General features: G+C 50.0%; 1 protein-coding gene across 11 annotated transcripts in view; it reads right to left on the minus strand.

Annotated features, from left to right (window-relative positions):
* RBFOX1 (RNA binding fox-1 homolog 1) overlaps positions 1-26,968 on the minus strand; it is a 375,459-nt gene that overhangs the window by 40,654 nt on the left and 307,837 nt on the right. For 8 of the 11 annotated variants that reach the window (XM_075528230.1, XM_075528227.1, XM_075528222.1 and 5 more), the window contains 2 exons: positions 19,889-20,021; positions 10,261-10,300 (listed from right to left, as the gene is read on the minus strand). In XM_075528230.1, coding sequence (XP_075384345.1) covers positions 10,261-10,300; positions 19,889-20,021 — 173 coding nt within the window. Of the gene's footprint in view, positions 1-2,838; positions 2,882-10,260; positions 10,301-19,888; positions 20,022-26,968 lie in introns of all 11 variants that reach the window. The other 3 variants (XM_075528229.1, XM_075528228.1, XM_075528224.1) reach the window with 1 other exon arrangement.

Raw genomic sequence — 26,968 nt, forward strand, 5'->3', positions numbered from 1 at the left:
GAGTAGGAACAGAAATTAAGCCTTGTCGATAAGGGGAATTGCCTTTGAGAGTCCTCGGATCAAGCACATGCGTCTACACCCACGATCCTTCCACAGAGCGGTCCTCCACAAAGCTCCCCCATCTGCTTCTGAGCTAGCCACCTGGAGAAAATCTGTGTCTCTCAGGCTAATGTGCGCCTGACCCAGGCAACAGTACTTTCAATGGCCTCATACGCAAGTGAAAGTTGGACATTGAGGCAGGAAGACCGAAGCAGAATCCCCTTGACGTGTGGTGCTGGAGAACGCCGAAAGCGCCATGGCTCACCATGGACAAACGGATCTGTCTTGGAAGAAATACGGTCCGAGTCCTCCTTCCTTAGAGACAAGGTTGGCAAGACTTCTTACATACGTTGGACATGTCAGGAGAGCCCTGTCCCTGGAGAAGGACATCATGCTTGGTAAAGTAGAGGGACCTTGTAAAAGAGGAAGGGCCTCCAGGAGATGCATGGACACCGTGGCTGCGGCAATGGGCTCAGGCACGGGAGCAATGGTGAGGAAGGTGCAGGGCTGGGTAGTGAGTGGTTCTGCTGTGCATGGGGTCACTACGCATCTGGACTGATTCAATGGCACCTAACAACATCTGGGGCAGATACAAGTTGATGCCCTGAGGCTTATCTTCCTTAGGTAGGAAGTTGATGATCCGCACTCTTGATTTAAGGGTCAAGGTCAGGACTTGCTGACAAGGGACAGATGATGGCAGGGCAGTGGGCTTGGCTAGTGGCTTCCTTCGGTCCTGTTGGTCGCTGGTGGTGAATGGAATGCTCTCCAGCTTTGCAGTCCAATCTGCTAGTTGCTTGGTTCGAGCCCTCGGGCCACTCTGTGGTCTGCTTCCATCAAGATGCCAGCTGTGGAGACCCTAGGGGGGCAGTTCTCCTCGCTCCTACAGGGTCACTGGGACATGGAATCAGCTCCAGCATGGGGCAGTGGGTGTTGTCAGTGGAAAAGGGCTGCCCTCTGGGGGGCGCAGATGTTTAAGTGCCCGGCTGTGAGTCAAACACTTGGTTTGAATCCAATCTGTGGCTCCATGTAAGAAAGTCCAGGCAATGACCTTCCGAGAGATCCCAGTCACCGAAGCCCTTCAGGAGCACACAGTTGCCCTGGGGCGAGCCACGGGGCCCTGCACTGGTTCCAGCAGCCATGGCCACGGGTTTGAGTGTCTACCTCTTCCGTCCTCCCCCGCCGCTCAAGACCTGGAATGCGGCCAGCGCAATGAGCTGCATTTTAGACGCAACTTTCAGTCATTTGAAGTTGAATCTATGTAAGTAGCCACGTGTGGCTGGTAGTTGCTGGATGAGGAGTAACTTGTTGGTGACATGGATAATAAAAGTGGGGGAAAATAGGGATTTCAGCGGGTTAAGACCTCCAAGCATATACATACATACCTCCATGTGTGTATACACACGTGTGGATGTGTGTGTGTACAGAGCAATGCCTGTCTTTGCAGTTTTGTGCATGAAATCCATTTTAGGGGGGTAACAGAGTCATACATTAAGTCAGCGTAGCATGTGTGCACACGCTATAAAACGATTAAAAAATACAAATTGCTTTAATTTGCCTTCGGACCAGGTGACGCTAATCAATTTTACTACCCCATATTTTGCAGCTCGCTGAGCGTGGCCTGGAACTTCTGTGAGGTTTGGGGCTCATGTCTGGGTAGGGAGCCCCCACCTCCCTATTTGGTGCCCACAGACTGCGTGTGTATGCCTGGACACCGACATTCTGGATTCTTGAAAAATGACAAAACACCCTCCCCCCAAAAAAACCAACAGGGCTACAATTTTGAGGTGTTCTTTCTGAAGCCCTTGTTCATGTGAGATTTTATTTTTAATGGAAATGTGATGGATTCTGAGGGTAAAATTATCTGAGCTGCCTTCACCGGACTTTGTAGGGACTGTAGATGGGCACTGTAGGGACAGGGAGCCCCTGCAGCGAAATGCCCACGACTCTGTCTTCCATTGCCTTTCAGTTTTATTGGCCTCTTTCCAATGCTTGGTTATAGACCAGCTTTGGGAACTTTTGGCCAGCTACCTTCTAACAGCTACCTGTCTTCACCTGGTAGGTGTGTGTCCTTCTGGGGTTGCTTCAGTTAAGGGAACGGGGTGTGGACACGACAGCAATGGGTGTGAAGCACATCTCTGACCAGGGACACTTATGTTAGCTCTGTTGTCCCTCGAGCGGATCGTAATAGTGACCCCATGGGACACTTTTTCTAGGCTGCCATCTTCACAGAAGCAGGCCTCCAGGGTCCTCTACCTTGGGGGTCCCTTCGGTTATCAGCTTAAGGCTTCATCTGTGGATAGCCGAGCTGGATAGCCAAGAGTTCGAGTTTAACCGTTCTGGGTGACTTGAGGAATCTACTAAAACATCATCCAGATGGTTCATTCCACTGAGTCCCCTCCTCCTCCTCACTGAATTCCTGGTTTGCAGTGAGGCACTGAGGAAGCTCCGCTCTTTCTTTCCAGATGGGTTTTAAACCAAGAAATGAATCGTGCCCCATTCTGATGGACTCATGGGTCAACAAAGCTCAGACCCATGAAGTCAGCCTTGCAAACAGCCCCTGTTTTAGAAGGGGTTCCCCAAACCCATCCTTGGCCACGTCAGAAGAGCGGAGGAGATGCGGATGATGATCAGCTCTGTCCTAGAAGAAATCTCATCAAAACTGGAAAACTCAGCGCGGTCGCCCCTCCTTTGGTTAGAAGACATCTCCCCTCCCCAAAAGCCGTCTTATTAGTAGGAGTACCAAGCAGACCCATGGGGTGGATCAAGGGGGTCTTTTTTCCCACCAGTTGAATTTCATACCTGCAGCAATTTATTGCCATACACAGGCTCTTGATACACTACTCTATAAGGAAACAGAAATGTAATGTTTTCAATACAAAACAGAAATAAATCCAAAGAAAATGCATCAGTCCGACAGAAAACCTGGAGCAATTCATTTACAAGTTTGCATCTTCCCTGCAGGGAGGCCTGAGAGGGACCGGCCAGTACCCAGGAACTCCAGGCATCCAGAAATGCCTGGTTTGCATCTGTAGCTGCTAGGTCTCAAAAAATGTGGGCTGCAGGTCAAACCCAAGTGTGCTATGCAGTGTGATAACTGGCATTTCTTATTAAAGAAGAACAAGGGATAATTTCATAGTGTCTTGACCTTCAGAGCAAAGCCCAACAGTTGGGAGTGAACCATCTATATTTCGCCTCTTCGCCTCCAGGCTAGGCTTCCCTCTGGTGCCCAGCACTGGGGTGCTTAAGACACAGCACAGGAGTAAACGGAATCACACGGACTCTTTTTCTCTCACTAATTTCCATGGGCAGACACCGAGAATGGTCTTTTATGAAATGAGATGTCCCCATGAGATGTCCAAGGCTGTGTGTGCTGTTCGGATATTCAGGATTCAGAACAGCTAGCACGATGTCCACAAAGTGACCGCCACATGTCGGCCACTCACAGGCTGCCCCTCCTTGGAGGTCTCCAGGCGGCAGGGTCCCAGCCCAATCCTGGCCTGAGAAATCCGTACAGGCTGTAAGGAGGTCAGGAGTGTTATGTAGCTGGACATTCAGGGGCCTGTCTTATAGAGGAAGTGTGTGTGTGTGTGTGTGTGTGTGTGTGTGTGTGTGTGTGTGTGTGTGAGAGAGAGAGAGAGAGAGAGAGAGAGAGAGAGAGAGAGAGAGAAGCCTTCAAAAAGTTTGTGGAAAATTGGAGTTAAAAAGCAGCGGTATTCTTCCAGGTATTTTTGGAAGCCCTGTGTGTGTGTGTGTGTGTGGCACGTATGCACACAGCGTTTATATTTCTTGTTTACTTTTTTGTTACCCTCCAACTTTTCCTTTCCAGTTTAGTCTGATTTAACTTTCCTCGTTAAGCTCTCTATACCTGCCCATGTTCTCATTGCTCTCTGTCTCATCTTTCTCCAGGTCCTGTCTCCCCACCCCACCCCACCCCATCGCCCTCCCCTTCTGCCCATGCCCCGCCCCCTTCTCTCCCTCTCTCTCCATCATTCTTTCTCTCCTCATCTCTCGCTTTCTCGCTCCTCCTTCTTTTCTCCCCTCTCCATGGCCCATGGCCCCTCTAATATAAGATGACCAGATTTTAACATTGGTAAAGCGGGACACCAGCGGGACGCCATTGATAAAACTCATATCCTGGTGAAATAGCCACATGGCAGCCCAAAACCGTATACCCTAGCTTGTGCAATCTTTCCAAAAATCGGGACTTTCTTAAAACGTTGTGGGATGCGTGGAAAATTGTTAAAAAGCGGGACATCTGGTCACCTTAACCTAACATCCACCCTAATGTATCAAAGAGCATCTGACTGCTTCCTGGTACATCTCAGTCCCCCAGGGACCGGCCTGCCCCTTTTTCAGGGGCCACTCGCCCCCCCGCCCCCCACCCCCACACCTGCATCTCCCTTTACTGAGTTCTTCTCAAGCCCACCCATGGCGTAAGCTTTCCACTCTTTGGTCAGATCATGTGAACTCAGACCCCAGGCTCTGCACAGAGCAACCTCTTCTCCCAGGAGCAGGAAGCCTCGGTGTGGGGACTTATTTCCCAGGACGCTGCCAGGAACACAGGAGGCAGCGCATGCGCTGCGGAGCTTCTCCCTCCCATGCTGTTCTTGGCCGATCTGAATGATCCTGTCTGGTCCCGGGTCATCTCCATGGTGGGTTAGAGGTCACATGGCTAGGACCCACAGGGTCTCCACTGGCTGAGTTTTAGAGATATGTTGCCAGGTATTTCTTGCTGGTCTGTCTTAGTCTGGAAGCTCCACTGAGATTTGCTCAGCATCAGAATAACACGATACTCACCCTGCCTACACACACACCCCATACACACCCCTCACACATGCCTCCACTGCAGAAGGGCAGTAGCTGGACTCAAACTCACAACTTAGGGTGATGCTGTAAGGCAGGGTAGAACCGCCCCTGTGTATTTCTGAGACTGTAGCTCTTTATAGGAGTTGAAAGCTTGCTTTTCTCCCTCAGGGCAGCCGGTGGTATTGAACTACTGGCCTTGATGTCATAACCATGACACCACCAGGTCTGGGAGCTCTATCTCCTGGTGGTGTAGTGGGCTACACGACACACTGGGCTGCTAAACACAAGATCAGCAATTTGAACACCGCCCCACCCCCAGCCCCTCTGAGGGAGAAAGGCCGAGCTTTCTGCTCCCACAGAGTGAGTGTCTCAGAAACCCACGGGGCCAGGTCTACGCCGTCCTAGAGGGTCACAGAGTCAGAATTGACTCATAGCCTTGAGCTTGGTTTTCTGAGTTCAGAAATCTACACACACCCACACATACACAGATGTCCACACATACTCATCCATTTTTAATTTAAAAGATAGGTAGTTTCAAAGAGCAACATATGTTTAATGACGATAAACACCTATAAAAATAAAAACAAAAAACCCACAAAAAAACAACCCTAAATTTGTTAGCTTAAGGCTTTTCTGTAATCTGGTCCACTTTTCCATGAATAGGCATTTACTGAGATGTGCATCCCTGAGGAGCAGGCATGGACTGGATGCCCTGAGAGTGGGTGTGTTGGTGGTGAGTTTCCCTGAGTTACTGTCCCCAGAGCAGAAGTGCCAGCCAGCTGTGGAAGGTGCATGAGTGGCAGTGAGGTGAAGCACCGATGAAAGGGTCGGCGTTAGAACTCACAGCTGACCCGTGGGACCAGGAGGAGACTGTGTATCTGAGCTCGCCATCCGAGAGGCGCCATGTGAGCTGGGATTGACTCAGTAACAGTGGGTTTGGGTTTGACTTGGGTTCCGCCGGCAACCCTTGGATTGGCAGCTAAAAGCTTAATCGGTGCACCACCAGGGATCATCCAGATGTGCAACTTAACAACTTTACATGGAAGAGGGCTGTAAAAAACATGTTCCCATGTTTTTTCATTCTGTTTTCTCGGGAACTGTTTGAATCCTCCTCTGTCTACACAAGTGAACCCACCTATTTCTATTTTTCCTAAGTAGGCATTTTAAAAGTTAAGTGAGAGTAACAATGAGTCAGAACTGACTTGACGGCAGGGAGGTTTTAACAGAGAGCATTGTGAACTGATACCAAGTTCATATTCTTCTCGTTGTGTCAAATTCCACAGTCCCAGGAACTTTCTGAAGTCCCGTTAGCAAGCCCTGGTGGCATAGCAGTTTATGTATTGGGCTGCATAGTACAAGGTCAGTGGTTCAAAACCACTAACTTCTCTGAGGGGAAAGAATGGGGCTTTCTATTCCAGTAAAGTGTTATTTTCAGATATCCACAGAGGCAGCTCTACTCTGTCCCATAGGGTCCCCATGAGTCAGAATTGACTGCATAGAAGTGAATTTTGAGTTTTAGTATGGTCTTAGTGGCATAATGGGTTATGCTTTGAGCTGCTAATTGCAAGGTCAACAGTTCAAAACCACTACCTGCTCCAAAGGAGCAAGATGAGGCTTTCTGCTCCCATGACAGACAACGTCAGAAACCCAAAGGGGGCAGTTCTACTCTGCTCTATAAGGTTACTGTATATTGGAATTAACTTCATGGTGGTGGTGAGTTTGGATTGAGTATGAATACCAATCTTTAAAAATAAAAATGTACATGCACACACTGGGTTTCCTCAGGAAGAAGGAGCCTGAGCAGAGATGGCTCTTCTCCCTTCCCTTAGGCTCCATCCTTCAGAGGAGCAGTTGCCCACACCCTGTGCTCAGCGCCACCGTGGCCAGGGGCAGCAGCTTCCTGCCTGGCTGAGCTTCTGCCTGGATCCAGATGTTTGTCTTCTGCCCGAAGCCATACTGTTCCCCATGTAGCTTTGGTTCCCCACTATCCACCCCCAGCAGCAACCTTGGGACATCCATGATTGTTTCAGCCTCTGCTGCCCACCCCCTTCTCTCGGAGCAGTCTGAGGGCAAAGCATGTCCAGACGCAGGCTATGGCTCCCCCACTGCAGAGGTCACCTAGCACTTCCACAGCCTGTGTGTCCAGTCCGGAGGACTGAGCAAGGCCCTGGCCTCCAGCCACAGGTGGGAGAGAGGGGACAGGGCTGGGAGGCAGAGGGACGGGACATGAGAGCTGACCTTTGAGATGGGCACTGTTCTGTGACGAGGCTGTCCTAGGCAGGCGCAGTGATGGGCCACCAGCACAGAGGGGGGCTGAAGTTAGGCTGGTGTGAAACCATCCTTCTCTCTCTCCCTCACCAGTAACCACCACCAGCGGCTTGCAACTCTGCCCAGTACACTGCAGACAGGCAGGGAGGCCCAGGGCTGGCTCTTCTACTTAACTACAGGGATGCTAACAGGCTCAGGGCAGACGGAAGGCACACACACAGAAAACACCACTGAACCAAAAACCAAACTCACTGCCATAGAGCTGATTCAGCCTCATAAGGACTCTGTAAATCAGGGTAGAATTGCTCCTGTGGGTTTCTGAGACAGTCACGCTTTATGGGAGTAGCAAGCCCCATCTGTCCCCCGAGAAGCAGCTGGTGGTTTTGAACTGCTGACCTTGTGGCTAGAAGTCCAATGGGTAACCACTACCCTACCCCCACACCCAAAGAGCACTGAGGGAGATTCATCTGTGATTTCCTTCTTTATGTGAAATTTCTCTTCCTAAAGGCTCCCTTGTGGTCCAGTGGTGAAGCCCAGCTGCCAGCCTAAAGGACAGCAGTTCAAATCCATCCAATCACTCTGCGAGAGAAAGCCCCGGAGACCTGCTCCCATAAAGATGACTGCCTGGGAACCCCTCAGGGGATGCTCTGCTCTGCCTCATGGGGACCTGGTTCTTTTACTTTGGGGACTCCTTGCAGTCCCTGCCTGCAAGGACTTCTGCTAACCAGGGTTGAGGAACCAAGGCAACTACATGTACCGAGAACAGGCAAACACACACACACCGTTCAGGACGTGGGTGCTGGGCTTACCAACAAGGAAACGGAAGCCTGGGAAAAGTCAATGACAGGCCAGCAGTGCCCAGTCTGAATTTCATCCTTTTATCCAGGCTCTGTACCAACTGTGGCTTTTAACCTTGGCTGGGGGTTGATAGTTTCTGTTTGATGGAATTTTTAAAAAATTCCTTTCAATGCTCCATTCATTTTCTAGTTCCTTCCATTTCCCATATTGGAGAGGGAAGAGCAGAGAGGAGTGAAGAAAGGGGAGAGAGGGGAGAGGGAGAGAAGAGGGGAGAGGAGAGGAGTGGGGAAAAGAGTGGGGAAGGAGGGAGAAGAGAAATCAGGAGAGGAGAGTGGGGGAAGGGGAGGGTGAGAGGGGAGGGGGGAAAGAAGGAGAGAGAGGGAGAGTTGAGAGTGAGGAGAGAGGGGCTACTGCCTAGTCAGTCATGCCCACTTTAGTTTCCTCATCTGCCAAGGACCCCACAGGTCAGTGTGGGGTCCACCTGGGCCCCAGCCTGCCTCGCTGCTCAGGAGGAGGAATTACCTGCAAGGGTGGAGACAATAGGTCAGGAGAAGCAGCAGCTGAAGGGACAGAGGAAAGGCAAGTGGCCCCTCCAAAGGGTGGAAACGGGGCAGTAGGTTTCAGGTTTCCCCTTCCTTGGCTGACTTCCACCCACCCGTGGACGGTCTGCCCATGAAACCACGGTCAGATGCCCACTCTCCACAGGGGCTCGCCCTTGGCCACACCCCAAGACCATTTCGGTTTGAAATTTTCTGAACTTGAAGGGCGGGGCTTTATTTTCCTTTGTTTTCTCTAGTACCACTGAGCCTTACAGGGTCACTGTCAAGATGGATTTTGTGAAGACATGCATGTCCCTCCCAGGGGCTGACACTGGTGGCTCTGGGCATCTCCTGCTACTGTGGCTGCCATCAGAATGGAGGAGGAAGACGACCTTCAGGGCGGCCGAGATCGGTGAGTTATGGTTCTCCGCGATGGTGGGAAGCGGGGCCTCCTGCGTTTCTCTCCAAGCAGCACGTTTATTAAAGAAAGGACTGATGTTCAGCAATGGATTCTACAGCTCGTTGCATCTCCAACACTCATGCACACGACGCGTCCTTTAGTCGCAGGTCCACTTCCCCAAGGAAAGTTACAAAAAACGTTTCCTTTCACCTCCTCCTGCTGATGCTGACTTTCACCCATGGAACAAGACAGACGCACACCCCACTTCATTTTCCTCTGAGCCTTCCAGTCTCTCAGCGCTGTGTGACATCCCTCTCTCTATGGCCACGCGTCAATCTGACACGAATGCAAATGGGGTACTAATCCCAGTAAACAGGTTTCGCTCATGAAAGCATGACTTCAGTAATAAATATTAACCCAGTCAAAATATTCTTAGAAAGCAAAGCTCAAACGTAAAGACAAACAATGCAGCCGAGATTGCCATCTCGACCGACCCAAACGGCCCTTAGGATGCATGGAACCCAATGTCTCAAATGTTGTGCAATGCTAAGTATGATAAACTTTATCTACCTATACAGTATCACACAGTTCCCTTTATAAGTTAATAGCATATAATTATGTTGTTTTAAAAGAAAATACATGGCTGTTTAGAGAAAACGAGTGGTGTCTTTCACAGGTCAATTTGTTGCATGTCCGTAGAAAAGTAAGAAATATCCAGACTCCTAGTGTTAAGGAAATAGGGGGATAACGGGTGAGGGGGAGCCTGAATTTCAATGTGGGAGTCATCATCCATTTGGTTAAGAGAAGGTGAGTTCCTTGAGGAAAAACTGGCCATGCTCAGAGAGGATTGGTGAGAAAAGACGAGAGGGGAGGGGAGATGGAGATGGAGACAGAGAGAGAGAGAGAGAGAGAGAGAGAGAGAGAGAGAGAGAGAGAGAGAGAGAGAGAGAGAGAGAGAATGTGTGTATGTGTGTGTGAGAGAGAAAGAAAGACTGACTCTCTGAGGCTGTTGTCATAAATATACCATCCCATGTCTGGTAAGGAAAACATTAGCCATGAAAATACCTTTTAACCCTCCACACTTGTTTCAACTCATATGGGAAACACAAGAGGCATCCTGCTAACTTTAGTGAGAATCTCTCCTGTGTGTTGTTGGCTTCCCGAACTTGTCATGAGACAAGAGCTTCCCTTTTTTGGGGTGCATTCCACGTGATTGTCATCGATCCAGGAGCGAGTTGTCCTCGCTGCATATCACATGAGGACTCCCCAGAGCAGAAGGTCATCGCCCCGTGGCAGGAGCTCTGGGCTTGGAAGGCACTCACAGGACCCCACTGAGAGATGCACCGCAAACTTGTGGCAAGAATGGCTCCAAGGAGAAACAAAGGTGGCATGCACGTTCAGGATACTTACATAAATATCTGCACCATAAAATCCATCCTGGTAAACAACACTGCATGGGTGCACACACAGAGAGAAACATCCAGATTAGTGCATTGCCCCATGCAGACCCTGGCTAGGGCAGTCGGGTTGCCAGACCCAAACCACAGGAACCCAGGAGAATCTTCGCATTGGTTAAAGAAGTCAAACAGAAAATCAGGGTGAGCTTCGTTCGGGGTTGGCCAGGCATCAGGATGTGGTGCCCTGGGGCTCTGCTTTCTTGGGAAGGCATGCCAGAATGCACAGAGGGCGGAGGTGGGCGGCTCAGAGGCCTGTGCAGGCCTGGGGACCTCAAGCGGCCAGAGTTTACAAATTCAGTCAAACCAGACCACTCTCCCAATTCATTCCCTCAAAATGCAAAAAATCTCTTTAAAGGATAAAATAGATAAAAGTGAGCATATATTGTTACTTGTTCAATATGGGTTATGGAAATGTGGATCCGGGGACCTGGACTGGTCACTTGGTTTAAACTTGTATGTATATATACAAGTTTCTTCTATATATATGGAAGAAAATGTTTATAGGTGTGTGTGTGTGATAAAAAGCCTATCTATCTATCTATAGATATATATGGTTTTATATTATAGTACAAGGGAACATGAAAAAGTTTGCTGAAAAATGGGATGAAATGAGAATAAAATTTTCCCATGAACCTTTAAGCCCTCACATACAAATATATATGCACAGGCTCAGATATATGTATGATTGGAGCTTTTTTTTTTTACATTTTATGTAAAAGACTGGCAAATCAAGTTCCCAAATTAAAACAGAAAAGTTCCTGGAAAATATGATTAAAAGAGAAGGGAGCCTTCCCACAAACTCTGTGAAGCCCCCTGTGTGCAGTGGCCAATTTTATTTGCCAATCTTACAGCAAATGCAAAGGAAAAGCTCAACGTATACACATACCGGTGTGTGAGCTATTTGCCTATGAGGGGAATTCAGCGAGAAGAGAATTTCCCCCACAACTTTTAAAACGCATGTTTAAGTATGTGTGTATACTTGTATGTGCATATATAGGAAGACGTGTGTAGTAGACCCACACGTGTGCTTGTGCTTGTTGTTGTGTTGTTGGTTGACCAACTCAACTGGCGGTCAACTCAACCATCGTGTGTGACACAGATGAACTGCTCCCCTTAGTGTTTCCGGGTTATCCCCATTATAGGAACTGACTGCCAAGTCTTTCTATCAAGGAGGCCCTCGGAGGATTCAAACTGCCGGTGTTTGGACCAGCAACTGGGAGCTTCCCTATTGGGCCACCAAGGGGCATTGAATGGTTATGTTAGCATATGTATATGTAGATGATGACATGTGTCTGTGTGTACCTGCATCCATCGTGTCCGTGTGTAAAGGCATGTGTGGGCAGGGGCAAAGTGCATTGCATTGATATGTGTACATGTGTTGGCATATCTGTGTTCCTGTGTGTATATTCACATGCATGACGTCCAGAACAAGAGAAGCCCATGGTGTGGCTCAGCACATCCTAGCCTCGCATCTCCGATCACCACCTGTGCATTCATCGACCCAGTAGAGGAGACATCTCAGAAAGCAAGATACCACAAAGACAGAGACAAAGCAGGGCGTTTGCAGATGTTTCTTGGTGCATCTCTGGGGAGGCAGGTAGGACCAGAAGCTCAGGGCCCAGGGCCCAGGCTTGACTTTCCGCGGCATGAGCACGGAGTTATTGGGGAACTGCAGTCTGTAAGCCTCCCAGGGTTTTGGGGGTGGGGCTCGCAGACCATCTCAAACACAACAGCACCTTTCTAGCTGTGTGCACTTCAAAGGCTGGCCCTGGCTGAGTGTCAGCCTTCCCTTGCGTCTGCTCATGGAGGCTCTTGATGAGCTATGATTCTGGCAGAGGCCTAGTGAGCAATGGGGCTGAATGCAGCCAGGCTTCTAATGCAAGCAGGGCAGAGTTCAGCAGCACCGTGGACCCGTGTTTAAGCCAAGTGCACTGAGGCCAGGGAAGCCACTCCAGACATCAGACCCACACACATGCGTGTATGCACACACACACACACACACACACACACACACACACACACACACACGGGGGGGGGCGTTTAGAATGACTAGCTCAGAAGCATATGCCTTTCAATGACAGAGACACTGAGGAGGCTCCGAGCTCCTGCTTCCAGCTGTTTCCCTGTCCCAGTGTGGGGCTGCGGTGCTCCAAGAGCCTCGATCCAGGGGCCTGGATCCCTCATCGAGCACACCCGGGTATTTGGATTCAATGTCAGCATTTACAGGTTACAGAGCAAGCAACTGCCAGGGGTTGGGAGGCAGGATGAGCCTCTGTCAACAGGATCTGGGCTGAGCTGATAGCATGCGGGGCCTATGTACATAAGGGCCAGAACCCCAGGGCTAATCATGCCCCCAGATCAAAAGAGCATCTGTCTGCCCCATTCTTCCAGGCTGCCACTCCCCTGTTCACCCCCACCTCAAGTTCTTGTATTGGTAACACCTCCCGACCTTTCCTTTCCCCCACATATCCCCATACTGAAGCAGGCCGCCCCTTAGTGAGATCAAGTATGTGGTTGTGGGCATCTGGCTTGAGTAACATGCCCCGGCGGTGTAGCGGGTATGCACTGCTTCACCACAAGGTTAGCAGTTCGAAACCACTAGCTGCTCCTCGGGAGCAGGAGGAGGCTTTATAATCCCACAAAAATGTATGATCTCAGAAAACCACAGGGGCAGTTCTACGCTATGCTGTGGACCCGGCAACCCTGAGTTTGAGAGCACTTGTCTCCACATGCCTGGACCTCAGCCGTCTGGGGCCCCTCAACTCAGAAGGGGAGAAAAGGGATGCTAAGTGTTCATGTCACAGGAGAACTCGGAGACACACACGTGGGAAGTGACCTGTCACAGGGCCTGGTGGAAAGCGGGTGCCTCAGAGCCCCAGTGGTGTAGTGGTTATGTGTTGTCTTGGGATCTGCATGGTCAGTAGTTCGAAACCACCAGTCTTTCTCCCTGAGGTTTCCACTCCTACAAACAGTCACAGTCACTGATGCCAAGGCAGTGAGTTTGGACACAGTCACCAGGTCCCAGTTGCTGTCCAGTCAGCCCTGACACATGGCACCCCCTGTGTAGCAGGCCGGAACCGTGACCTGCACGGTTTTCAAAAGCTGGTTTTCTCAACATGGGGGCCAGGCCTTTGTCTCGAGAGAGACGCTCCCAGGTGGACTGGAAGCTCCAGCCTTCCAGTTAGCTCCCGACCGCTCGACTTGTAACACCCCTCGGTGTGATGTGGCGGTGCTCATGGACCCCGGCCATCCCTATGGGACTGGAGTCCTGGCGGTGTAGTGGGTTAGATGCTGGATTGCTATAGTCAAGAGTTCAAACCCATCGGCCGCTCCTCAGGAGACAGGTCAGGCTGTCTGTTCCGATAAACATTTATAGCCTCCCCAGCCCTGGAGAGCAGTTCTACTCTGTCCTAGAGGGTCTTTAGGATGACCTTGGGTTTGTTTGTTACATTTCTGTTTCATTTCTCTGGGCTTTAGTCAATGGCTACCTGAAGTTAAGTTCTTCTCCCTTCCTGTACCCAATATCACTCCCTGCCCGCCTGCCCCTTAGTTCTCAGCTGGGCTACCTATTCATTTCGACCTCATTTCGAAGGTATTTATACATGAGCTTATTGTGCCTGGAGCTGTGTCCAATCACTTCCTCCTCACCTCATTCCACACAATGCCTGCAACAGAGGAGCCAGAACCTAGACGGTGATTGGTGGCTCCCTGATGGGTGAAGACAGCCCGTGTTTGAAAGGGGAGGTGGCAGAGTCCCTTCTCTGTGGCACCCCACTACGAGTCCCAGGGAGAGTCCAGAGCCTCATCGGGAGTAGGGGCTCACCCTCTCATGTCTGTCCCCGGTTTGATGTTTAGGGTCAATGACTGTAATTAGTTGTTGTGTCTGACCACAAAGGACCCTACAGGTCAGGAGCAGAAAGCCTCACCTTTCTCCTGGGGAGCAGCTGGAGGCGGCTCCAGGTGGCGTACTGGGCTATGCATTGAGCTGCTGACCACAAGCTTGGAGTTTGGAATCACCAAACTATACCAAGCTACAGTGTCTGGGGTTTTAAAGACCGATCTTCAAACAAGCAGCCATTTAAATGAAGGGTGAACTAAGGTCCCGTGGAGGAAGCACACCAGCCTGTGTGATCCAAGGATTGTACATAATAAAATCCAACTCTGAAGGAAGGAGTCGTATCAGAGCTTAAATTGTGGAACTGGGTATAATGAAAGGTACGGATAACAATGGAAGGCAGGGTCCAGTTGAATGCTCTGCGTTCATAGTAAAGGGATGTGAACAGCCTTGTTATCAGAGAGAGCATTGTAAAGTCAACAATGGTAGATACTAGTTGTTAAAATGTAATATCTTATTTGATCCCGAAGCATTTAAAAGTTGTTTCCATTTTTTTAAAAGTGAAATATTGGAGAATTAAGCCTCTGCTGAATCCCCTGATTATAGACCAGAGGTGTGAATAGCCTCACTATGATGCACAGTGCAGTGGAAAGTGGATGTCGGCAGATATACCAAGGTTAAAATATAACACCTTAACACTGGATCTTCCTTTAACCCACTTTCACATTGTTCCAGTTTTCGACTTTCTTTTCAAGTACAGTTTTCCTCTATTTTCCTTTTTGTTACTAGTTTTCTTTTTAAATGTGTTTTTTTTTCTGTATATGAAATCCAGAATAGTTCAATCTCTGAGTACAGCAAGTGTTCTTACTGTATAGTTCAATCTATGACTGCAGTAAGTGTTCTTACTGTATAGTTCAATCTCTGAGTACAGTAAGTGTTCTTACTCTAGTTCAATATAACTATAGTAAGTATTTTTACTGTATAGTTCAATTTGTGAGGACACTAAGTGTTCTTGCTGTATAGTTCAATCTACGACTACAGTAAGCTAATGGCTTCTTGGGGGCATGGCAGGGGAAGCTGGGGGCAAATAGGGAGCTAATAAAATGAGTAAAAGCATGAAGAAACTGTTCTAAAACTGTGGTACAACTCTTCTTGATATGATAGAATGATTGAATTATATAAATGGACGATGGGCCCATAAAATGGATTTGTTTTTTCAAAAAAGATGAGTTTTCTACTCCTGTAAAGCATTACATCTTGGAAACCCACAGGGGGCAGTTCTACCTACCCCTGAGCGGGTTGCTATGAGTTGGGGTTGACTGGAAGGCAATGTGTTTGAGCAGGAGGGAAGTAAGCTTAAACCCCAGCACTCGGAGTTGGGACAGTGCGTCCAGCAGTCTGGATAGAAAGCCAACCAGCTGTAAACCTCACAGTAACTTCCTCTAGCCCAACCACCAGGCCAAGGCGTGGATCCGAGGGTGGGCAAATCCACTCAAGAACCTGCCGTCCCAGATGGATGACAGAGGTGGGGGCGGGGTGGAGCACAGTTACAACACGTAGGTGTGAAATTTCAGCTGTTATTGACCCTGCACAGGGTAAGGTCAGGGGCATTGCGAGTGGACGATGGTGCCAGTGCCAGAGCCCTGGGCAGTTCACAAAGATTAGGGGGAAGGAATGCGGAAGATGAAGCAAGAGGCAGAGTCTGTGTGAGGCTCAGGGCATGGAGCCGGCCTGTCCCCTCTAAGCTGTGTGCAAGAGAACTTTCAGGGAGGGAGTTGTTGGGGGCAAGAGACACAGCAGAGAGAGGAAAGAAAGAATTCTAGGTGCCTTTGGGCTGCGCAAGCAGCTGCGGGGAAGAAAGATGAGAGACCGTTTATTAAGGGGCTATTCTACCTTGACCTATAGGATCAGTATGAGTCAGAAGTGACTCAAAAGCAGGGCGGGGAGGGGGTGGTCTCAAACCACAGAGGTCAAACTCACCCACAAGTTGCATAGGAGAAAGACCTGGTCCTGTGAAGATGCTGACCTGGAAAACCCTCTGGGACACTTCTACCCGGCCAACTGGGGTGCCATGACTCAGAATCCACTTGATGGCCCTCAGCATGACAGAGCACCCCAATACACACTGCTTGTTTATACCAAGGGGGACTTTGGATATCTCGGGTGAGGAACTTGTGAGAGGGAGGTGAAAGGCGTGGGTCCCACCTGATCATCTTGGTTTACAGTGAGAAATGGAGGCAGCCGACTGGTAGACCAGTGTCCCAAACAAAATGCCAGCTGCAACCTCAGTGTCTTTTGCAGGGCTGGAATGGAGTAAAAAAGTCCAAATCCATGCCATCCAGCTGACGCCGACTCACAGTGACCCTACAGGGCAAGGTAGAACTGCAGCTGTGGGTTTCTGAGACTGCGGTTCTTGGTGGGAGTAGAGAGCCTCATCTTTCTCCTATAGAGTGGCCGGAGGTTCTCTCTGTAGTTACTAGGAGTCGCATACACGCAATGGCCACCAGGACCCACAGTTATAAAGCAATTAGTACGCGTCAGTCCTGAGTCCAGGCTTTCTATGCTCATTAGTGCATTTAATCCCCCTAATACCTTGGAGAGACAGATCATGTTATTATCTGCTGGCAGTCTAGATGAAGCTACGAAAGCTCTGTGTTGCCTTAGCTGAGATTCCAGCCCAGACAGTGGGGCGCCACCCACCTCACTTTTAACTGCAGCAGGCAGCTTGTGGTCAAACTTGAGCTGGAATCAGAATCAGGGGGAGGGCTGGTGGAAAGGCTGAGGGCGGTGCTCCAAGCCCAGAGGGCTAGAATCAAAAGTTCTGGATGGGGAGTGGAGGGGGAGGGAGAGGAGAGAAGGAGGCTGAGAATTTGCATTTCCCGCAAAGGGGTGTTGCTGAAGCTGCTGGTCCAAGCGTGATCAGTGGTGAACCAGGTGCTGTGGAATCGGTTCTGACTCAGGAACCTCCGTGTGTGTGTGTGTGTGTGTGTGTGTGTGTGTGTGTGTGTGTGTGTGTTGTTAGAATTAGATCACCAGGCCTTTCTTCCAAGATGCCAATGGGCAGATGTGATGTTTTAATCTCCCACATTCACTGTTCACACTGGCCCAACTACAGTTGGCCAAGCAGTTCATTTCAACTCACAGAGACCCCATGGTGTCAGAGTCAACCTCTGTTACACGGCGTTTTCAATGGCTTTTGTTTTGTTTCATTTTTTAGTAGAATCTCCTACCTGTGATAAACAGCTGGGTATGTGACCCATTTGCCCCACTGGGGTCTGCACGACCAAGGACGACACATTGGAAGAAGCTTGGCTTCATGGGTGCCCTGCCATTGTCCGAGTGTTTCCTGCCCTGAAGCCCCTCCTGAAGGACAGCCTGAATGGAAAACCGAACTCGCTGCTGCGGAGTCAACTCTGACTCAAGCGAGTTGTGGACAGGGGACAACTGCCCTGGTGGTTTCTGAGGTTGTAACTCTGTGCGAGAGCAGACAACCTTGTATTTCTCCCGGGGAGCAGCTGGTGAGGTCAACCAGCAACCCACTGACTCTTCCAGCACCCTGAGAAGATACTGTTTATAAGGGGGAGCTTTCGCAAACTCATACCAAAGCATCATGCTAGTTCCCAAGAAAGCCTCTAAAGATGGTGGATGATTGTTTGGTTTTTGTAAGGCCTGATTAAACGGTTGCTCTTCAAATCTCAGCGCGTTTGGGAAAGTCAGGGTCAGGACTTGATGTCCAAGGATGCAGCTATAGTACACCCCTGATAGCTAAGTCACAAGAGTACAACCTACTGAAATAGTCCACCCTGTTAGAAAAAAGGCAATCATCTGGCTGACCCATCATTTGGGGATTGCAATGCTTTTTTTTTTTTTTTTTTTTTAAATAATCGCCTCCTGAAAATGCCCATCTCATTTTCTTAGAAAAGCCCTAACAGTGGTGGGCAAACATTTGGATAACTGCAAGTCTGTGATCGTTGTGCTAGACCAAATTAGTTTATAAGAATTTCTTTCAAAAGAAAGAAAGAAATGAAAAGAAGAAGCATCGTCTAGGAAGCCTGTAAACCGTACGGTGTGTGTGTGTGTGTGTGTGTGTGTGTGTGTGTGTGTGTGTTAAAATCTAGACCTCGATGAGCCACGAATAGACCCTCAAGACAACTTGGAGTTGAAACTGCTGTATCCTGCCGCCCCGCCAACTCGAAACCAAGTGGGACATATTTAATGGACCCAAATCTAGCTGTTCTGGAATGGTCATCAGGTTGCTAATGTATAGAATTGGTGTGTATACATATAGGTGCATGCATGCGTGCACGTGCCCACCAGATTTTTGTGGAAATGTGTATTTTTGAATTGGGTTTTTAAAGACATCTGTGACACCCCCCTCCTTTCTTGCCTCTCAAAAAAGCTTAAGAATTACTTTCTATAGATGCACGCTCTCCATTGGGAGTTTCGGGGTGGGCTCTTAAAACCTGGCAAGAATCTGCATAAGAAATCATACTGAAAACAAATGGGAAGCTAGAAAGAACTCCGGAATGTATTCTGAGACTGGGCAGTGCTGCTTCTGACTCCTAGAATATACTTATACAAATGAGAAGCTGTTTTGGTCAACTTTGCTGCAACAAGGCAGGCTGCGCCTGGGTCATTCTTCCTCTGGGGGTGCTCCGTACACTGGAGGATGGAGCAAGGTTCCTGTGCTCTGCCCACTATGCGCCAGTAGCATCTCTCCCAGGTGAGGCAGTTACAAATGTCCCCAAACACCCAGAATGCACCCTCACAGTGCAGTCACTGAGACCTCCCCGACCCCAGGGAAGCTAGAATGTTCTGTAGCTGATCCTAATATCGAGCCAGGGAGACTGTCAGGAAGGTGGCGGCCATCTACAACTCCCTCACTACCCCTGAGTCACTTCTGACTGACAGGGCCCTTTAGCCCCCTGTAGGTTTCTGGGACTGGATCAGACAGCGTCGTTAGTTTACAAAGATGTCTTCTACTGAGGGAATGGCCGGTTTCAAACTGCTGACCTGGCAGTCAGCAGCCCAGTGCGTAACCCACTACACCACTAGGACTCCTTGCCCAAAGCCACCATTCTAGGGTCTTCTTGGGAGCTCACCCACTCACTTGGCCCCTACCCGAGAGAACCCAGAGCTCATGCCCAGAGGGCGTAAGCCAACACGTAGGGACAACTTCATCAGCGGTTTCCCACAGTGGGAACAACGCAGGGGGCAGGCACATCGCCTGAAACCAATCTTCCTTCCAGCGCCATTGAACTCCTAAGTATGAACCTTTCACACAGGCTCACATCCTCAGTTCCGTACACACAGGTGCAGAGGTAAAGCCGGCAGGACAAGCTGTCTCTGGGGAGGGTGGCGCACCTCGGGTCAGTGGGTGAATTCAGAAGCCACCTGCAGGCCAACCTCCTTAGGAAGCTCACGTGCCGCCATCAGAAACACAGCACAGGTTGTGCCAATTTCCGGGTTCTCCAGCATCCAGCCTCAGCACGCATCTCCACAACACGTGACACAGGATTTTTCAAGACACCAAGCACGAGAGGGTAAATGGCACCTCCTTTTCCAGCACCCTCCTGTAAGGTGCTACCCTCCAGGCACACGGGTGGGGGCTGCATGCTGGGAGGTCCTGGGGTGCAGTCGCTAGGGCGGGGTGGCGTCAAGACCTGCATGCATTCACACACCCGTGCCTCAGGGCAGTCGTGGGCAGGGCAGGCTGTGCGCTTGGCCCACTGTCTGGACCACTTACCCTCCATAGGCCGGGATGGGGGGTGGAGGCGCGGCGGCCCGGAAGGTGTTGTAGACGGTGCGTCCGCGGCCACGCAGGTGCGCGCCTCTGTAGGCTGCTGCGGCGGTGGCCGCGGGATATGGAAAGCCAGGCACTGCGGGGGGTGGGGGGGGAGAAGAGAGCAGAGACAGGGTGGTCAGTTGCAATCTACCCCTAGGACACCCCCAGCCCCTTTCTAGTGGGGCGGGACCTGAGGGCTACACGTGCACAGGAACGTGACGGCCAACGCCTATTCCAGAGAGGACAGTCCGGTGGGCTTCGGAGCGCTGTGCCTGAGCCCGAGCGCACATGGTAGCCGACAAACACAGAGGATCCTCCTCAGCGGGAGAAACGACTGTGTCACTCAGGGACGCTGCTCCACAAGACACAACGCAGGCGGCAAAGCAGACCCTCAATGCCTTCTCAACCATGGGGGCATGAGGGTGGGGTGCGCCAAACAGTCCGTGGAAAAATCCCCTCATCGGTCCATTCCATGGGTCCACCAATTAGACACCCCTCCTCCTTTGTGTGTGTCTGAGTCTGGGGCAGCGCTGGTGGGCCACCCCGCAACCTGGAGCAGCATTCTCTCACCCAGAGCAAGAAATCCAAGGCCCAGGGCTTTCATAAACCCACCTCGTCCACCTCCTAGGGTGGCCGCCTGCCCGGTCTGGGCCTGTTGCACCCGGCAGCTGGCATTTTCTGGGAATGTACTTTAGGGACTTAGGACCTGCAGGGGAGCTATGTTAATGGTTTAGAAAGTCCTCCAGGAAAGTAAGCCCTCTGTCCTATCTCACCCAGTGCACCCCATGGGTACATTCCAAGGCACTCTCTGCTTGGCAGAGCACCTCACCTCTCACAGTGTGTTGGCTCTGAGGAGGGAAGAATATGCTACTGTTGTTTCTCTCTCCTCCAGCTGCCAGCGACTGCAGGCTCCTCGTCCCCTTGGATGCATCCTTACGTCTGCCCAGGCCCCCTCGCCTCGGTGGGACACCGTCTTTTCAGCCAGGGTCAGTTCCTTGCACACTCGACACCGGGATGGGTGTGTGGTGAAGTGACTGAGCAAGGCAGGGGCTGTGGTCAGGTCAGACACTGATAGATTAGCTCACCCATCTGTTCTCTTTCTCACCCTGCTCCCCTAACTGGAGGGTTTCCTCAATGCTTTAAAGAATAGTCTTATTTGCTTATACCCCGCCCACCACACAGTTTCCTCATTCAGTCATATTGACGAGAGTTGTGCAGACCTCACCACGATCAGAGATCATTGTCTTCTCATGCTCATCGTTAGTAGCACCCCACTTCCCCGCAAGCCTCCCCAGCCAGCCATGCCCCTAGCTAATTATGAATCCAGTTACCAATCTAAGAGCGATTCGTTCTTATGACATGGTATGCTGTACTTGCCCCCATGAAGAGATCACTGAAGATATGGGTCGCACAGCAAAGCATGGTGAAGAATGCAGGTGGTGACTGGCTATCGGAAAGAATAGTGTCTGGAGGCTTGAAGGCTTGTCTTAAAACAAGCAACCATCTAAGTGAGCACCGTGGTCATGGCATGCTCATGGACGAATCTGCACGTGGCTGCTAGCCAGGTCAGTGCTTAGAACCTCCTGAGCCCCCCAGCTTCTCCACAGGGCAACCAGGTGGCCCTCTGCTTCCCCGAAGATGAGTGTCTTGAAACCCTATGGGGCCGCCTCACACTATGGGGCTATCTCACTCCATCCCTGAGGGTCTCCATGGGCTGGAATCAATTCTATAGCTACGTGTTTGGTTGGAGTTTAGCTTGGTGGGTGGCAGGGGGTGGAAGGGAGAGGAGTGGGTGAGAATTTGCACAGGCGGCATCCTTATTCTGTGCCACCTCACGGACTGGAAATGAACCCTTGAACCTGAAGTAAAGACCAACGAGCTGTGATGAGCTCATTGTGTGTGTGTTCCTGAATGGCGAACAGCAAGCCTGCTTCAGGTTCTGTATCACATGAGCTTTCTTCCCCAGTGAGCACAAAATGCTGGATAATAACAGGACCCAGCCAGAATAACCCTACCTGTTTGGGTCTCCAAAGACCAGAAAGACTACTTCCTGCTAATCTGTAAAACACACACACACACACACACACACACACACACACAAATGGTGGCTAAGGACAATGTGTGCGCTTCCATCTGACTCTCGGCTGGCCAGCCTCGGTTCAGGCACCATTGCCCTGCCTCTGTGTCTGCAAACGTGTTTGTAATTCTGAGTGGGCAAAGCCAAAAAGACCCTCAGTTGCCTAAAAGCCTGGGAGGAATCAGTATGAGATGCTTGTTTCAGGATTGGGAGAACAAAAGTCCAGTGAGGCTGGCGTTGCTCCCCATTTCTCTCACCACCGCTCAAACATCAAGTGTTCACAGGAACGCCCTGAATGTCAAAAGAAAACAAAACAGGAAACAAAACACCTCACAATCTGGTGGAACAGCTGGGCACCTGGATGAGGGGACTGAGCAATTGTGCTGACCTATCTGAGATCACCCAGTGAGTGAAACATGCTCCCCCAGGCTTGGTGACAAATAGTTTCTACAATAATTCTTGGAGGATTTCAGTGCTGAGAAAAAATGTGAAACAGAAGCTTAGCCACAGAGCACAGAGCAAGGAGGGCCCGCACTGCAAGAGTCGAGAGTTAGGGCTCTACCTTGGACCCTTTTGGGCACTGGGAGAAAAATGCCTGTCTGACACGGGACCAGTAGTGATGGGTCCCCCCAGAGCGTCTGCTTGGGGAACACTGGATTACAGTCAGGCACAACTGAGGAATTCTTTGCTTAGAGAAATACCTGAAAAACTACATGACCCTTCTGGGATTGAAAAGCATCTCCTGGAAGACGAGTACTCTCAGGCACAAGAAAGACTAGACTGGTCACACTCTGGACCAATGGTACAAGGCAGTCTGACTTGCCCAGATGGGCTAGGGTTGGCTGAAGCTCTGTGTTGATGGGGACAGGGTGGGACTGGGGTCCCTTTGAGAAGTCACCAGGGAGTCAACCTGGCTGCAGAGCCCTTCTGACCTTGCTTCTCTTTGTCCTCTCCTTTCTTTCCACCTTCCTTTCTCCTCCCACCTCCATGCTCCCCAACCCCCTCCTTTCCTTATTACTTCCCCTTCCCATCGTTTTCTGCTCCCAACTTCTCTCTTCCTCTGTCCCTCTCTCCCTTATATTTTCCTTCCTTTGCCTTATTACACACAGACACACAGATACACACACACACAGACACACAGACACACACACACACAGACACAGACACACACAGACACACACACACACACAGACACACACACACACAGACACACACACACACAGACACATACACACACACAGACACATACACACACACAGACACACACACACACACACACACACACATACACACGAGTGGGCTTCAAATAGTCCATGATCTTTTCATTTCATTTTTCACAGGTTTTTTGAAGCCATATATATATACATACATATATATACACACATATATATGTGTGTGTATTCACTCACACATCGAAGTAAATATAAGTTATCATGAAACCTGTCAATGCCCCAGTGCAGGCATCTCCTTCTTCAGTACCTGAGCAATACATGTTGATTACATCCAACACAAAATACCAAATGCAACCTCACAGTGTCATCTCCAGGGCTAGAATGGAGTAAAAAAGCCAAGCTCATGGCCATCAAGTGGACTCCAACTCCCAGGGACCGTACAGGGCAGGCTAGAACCGCCACGGTGGGTTTCCAAGGCTGTAACTCTATATGGCATTGGAAAGCCTCACTGGAGTGCCAGGTGGCTTCGAACTGCTGACCTTGCAGTTAGTAGCCCGATGTGTAACCACTACACCACCAGGGCACCTCCTAGGTTACTCTAAAAAAAACAATCTCACTGCCTTGGAGTTGATTCTGACTCACAGCAATGCTACATAGTTTCTGAGTCAAAAATCTTTATGGGAGTAGACAACCTCATCTCTCGCCCACGGAGCGGCTGGTGAGTTTGAACCAATGATCTTGTAGGGAGCAGCACAGTGCTATCGGGGCTTCTTAATAAACACATGAACAAACCACTCCTGAGGACCAATGGCAAGGAGTCATGGTGATAGGAGGACAAGCTACACATCCTTAGCCCTAGGCGTGAAGGACCAGGAGAGAAGGGGGTAATCTTGGGTTCATTGCACTGGGAAGATTCCCTCTTCAACCTTAGCCAGTATGAATCAAAGTGAAAAATCTGGTATCTTGGCAATGAAAATTGGATTCAGCTCATGAGCTAAAAATGAGCTTCTCTCCAAGCTAACAGAGCTTTAGAAGCAAAGGCCCATTGAGCATCTTGTCGACACAGCAATCTCAGCCAGCCACCCACTCCCACCCTTCAGCAAGAGGTTCACATGGGGGCAGATTTAGGGGTGTTCCAAGGCCCAGTCATCATCCCTCTTGGAAAGGAGGCATTCTAGATCCCAGCACTCACTGGCCTGGAGACTTCAGGGAGGTGGTGAAAGGCCTCAGAGAAGAAGCATTTGCCTATGGAAGCTGGTGGAAATGCTGGTGGGGTGGGGGGAGGGGAGCACTTGAGCAGGCTCCCCCATAAAGCACAGGCCCTTCTCTCCCCTGCTCTGGGTGAGCAATGCAGCCAAAGTGCTCTCCACTGACCCGCCTGCGCTGTCCCCATCCGCAGGGCGCCCAAGGCAGAAATGAAGCACACACACTGCAAGAGATGGCCCGCAGCGGCACAAACAGCCCAGCAAAAGACCCAAGCCTTATTCACTGTGTGGAAAAGTCTCAGCACACTGGGAACAAGGGAAGATGGAGCAGATGTAACACTCAACAGGGGGGCAGATTCTGCATCAGAGCCATAAAAATATACAGCCGCTTTAATGGGCAATTATTCTCTGCATTTGTGCACAGGCTCCCATTTACATGAGGCTACCAGATGCACTGGGAAAGGTGGGCCACCCCAGTGAATGAGGGGGTGTGAGGCTCACCCTCTGCCCTCTTCTCCCTCTCTGCTGGTGCCCTAATAGCTAAGGCCTCCACCTTTGGCAGACCTGGAATTGTCCCCAGCGGGGTTGCTCAGTGGGAGGAGAGCTTCATTTACACAGTTCTAGGGGTGTGCTCGCCCCTGTCCAGAGCGAGTGTGCATTGCAGGCACAGGAAGGCATACAGCACATCCCCCTGAAGTGAAGGCACAGGAAGGCATACAGCACATCCCCCCTGGCCAGAGGCATAGTCTGCGCTATGTTCTTATGACAGGGTCATTCCCAAGACAGAGAACTGTGGGTGATGCAGCCCCAGGAGTCATCAAATAAGCTCAGCTGAGGAAGTGGGGGGAATGGATTTCATTCTCAAAAAATCATTTGCACCCATAAAGGTCCACCTGATTGGTTAACATAAAAGCAAATTAGAAATGGAGTTGGAATATCTATCACTCATCTGTCAGTTTGTGGTGACAACCTCATTTTTTGGGGGGGGGGGAACTCAGGAATTGGGATACAAGACAGGGAGGCCTGGTGAAGGGGAGGGGGAAGGTGGGAGGTGGAGGGAGAGGGAGTATGTGTGTGTTAGGACCAAGAAGTGTTTTTGTTCATCTATTCTGCCACTTATAAAGAGAAAAAGGGGGACATTTAATGTGTCACCAGGAGCTCTGGCGGCACAGTGGCTTATAACCAGCAGCTACTTCTTCGGAGAAAGATGCGGCTTTCTTCCCCAGGAGAGATTGGCAACCTTGAAATCTACAGGGCCACTTCTCCTCTGTCCTGTAGGGTCCCCATGAGTTGGAATCGCCTCTGTGGCAGCGAGCTGCCATTTGTGGGGCCTCTGACTTGCATATTCCTTTAGTAGCAGCCCCCAGCAACAAGCAATGGAGATGAATTCTTGCTTCCCCACCAAACGCATGTTGATGGTAACCACTGCTGCTTAGAACTAAATGAATCTGAATTTATAAGGACAAATAGCTCCTTATAGGACACCCTCATTTGAAATGCATTGAATAAGGGGGAAAAAAACCCAAAACCAAAAAACAACAACAAAAATTTTTTTTTCTAATTAGTGTACAAGTCTAATCACCGTTCTCCACATGGAAGAGTAATTTTTCACTGTTCATTTGCTCAGTGTAATCTCAAAACTGACATAACAGAAGCACAGTCTCCTATAAATCTCTGCTCATTTGTTTCTTTAATATTCATATTCCATTGAACTGCAGCTGCTTGTTCACGGCGGCCTATTACAACATGCAAAAGTGTCGATAAAAATATTATGAAAAGCAAGATGTGTTTCTTGCTGGCTGCGCGAGCCATTTATTTGGTGGGGGAGAAGCAATAAACGGCTCCCGGATTGTCCCTAGGCCCGCTGCTCGGTGGTGATTAGTGATTAATTACCTTGCAGCAAATTGACACGGCACGAGGAAATTGACACAGCCCTGATTAATTAACTTTTTATGGGCGGTAGTTACTCACAAAACATCGTGCGCCATAATTGAATCCCTTTACATAACGTCATGCTACAAAAGTTTTCAGTCAAATCCAAATTAGCCAGAAGTTTCTAGGTTGGTGGGGGGCTGAGGAGGATGGGTCGGGAAGGATTGGCAAGGACCAGGGCTTGGGCTTAGGCATGGAGGAAAAGGCCTATTGTTTCGGATGAGGACTCAGTGATGTTGGTCTGAAACCCAAGCTGAATGGACTGATGGGCATCTCTACTTCAACTAGACTTGGGGAATACAATGGTCTGTGGTTGAAAGGCTTCCTTTTCTTCCATTGTCTCTGGCTATTACATCCTGAGTCGCTTGCTTCTGTCCATCTCTATCCGTCAGTCAGTCCTCAGGAGGAGCGGGCAATCAGCTTCCCTGAAGACCACACCTTAGAAAAACAACCCTAATGTGTCCTTCAGCCTGCTCTCCGTTGGAATAGGTCCTACCTACTACCATAGGGACCATTTTAAGTCATAGTGACTCTATAGAGCAGTGGTTCTCAACCTGTGGGTAAGGACCCCTTTAGGGGTTCATGGACCCTTTCACGGGGGTCACCTTATTCATAACAGTAGCAAAATGACAGTGATGAAGTAGCAACAAAAATA

The sequence above is a fragment of the Tenrec ecaudatus genome, chromosome 12, assembly GCF_050624435.1.
Source record: "Tenrec ecaudatus isolate mTenEca1 chromosome 12, mTenEca1.hap1, whole genome shotgun sequence".
NCBI classification, from domain to species: Eukaryota; Metazoa; Chordata; class Mammalia; order Afrosoricida; family Tenrecidae; genus Tenrec; species Tenrec ecaudatus.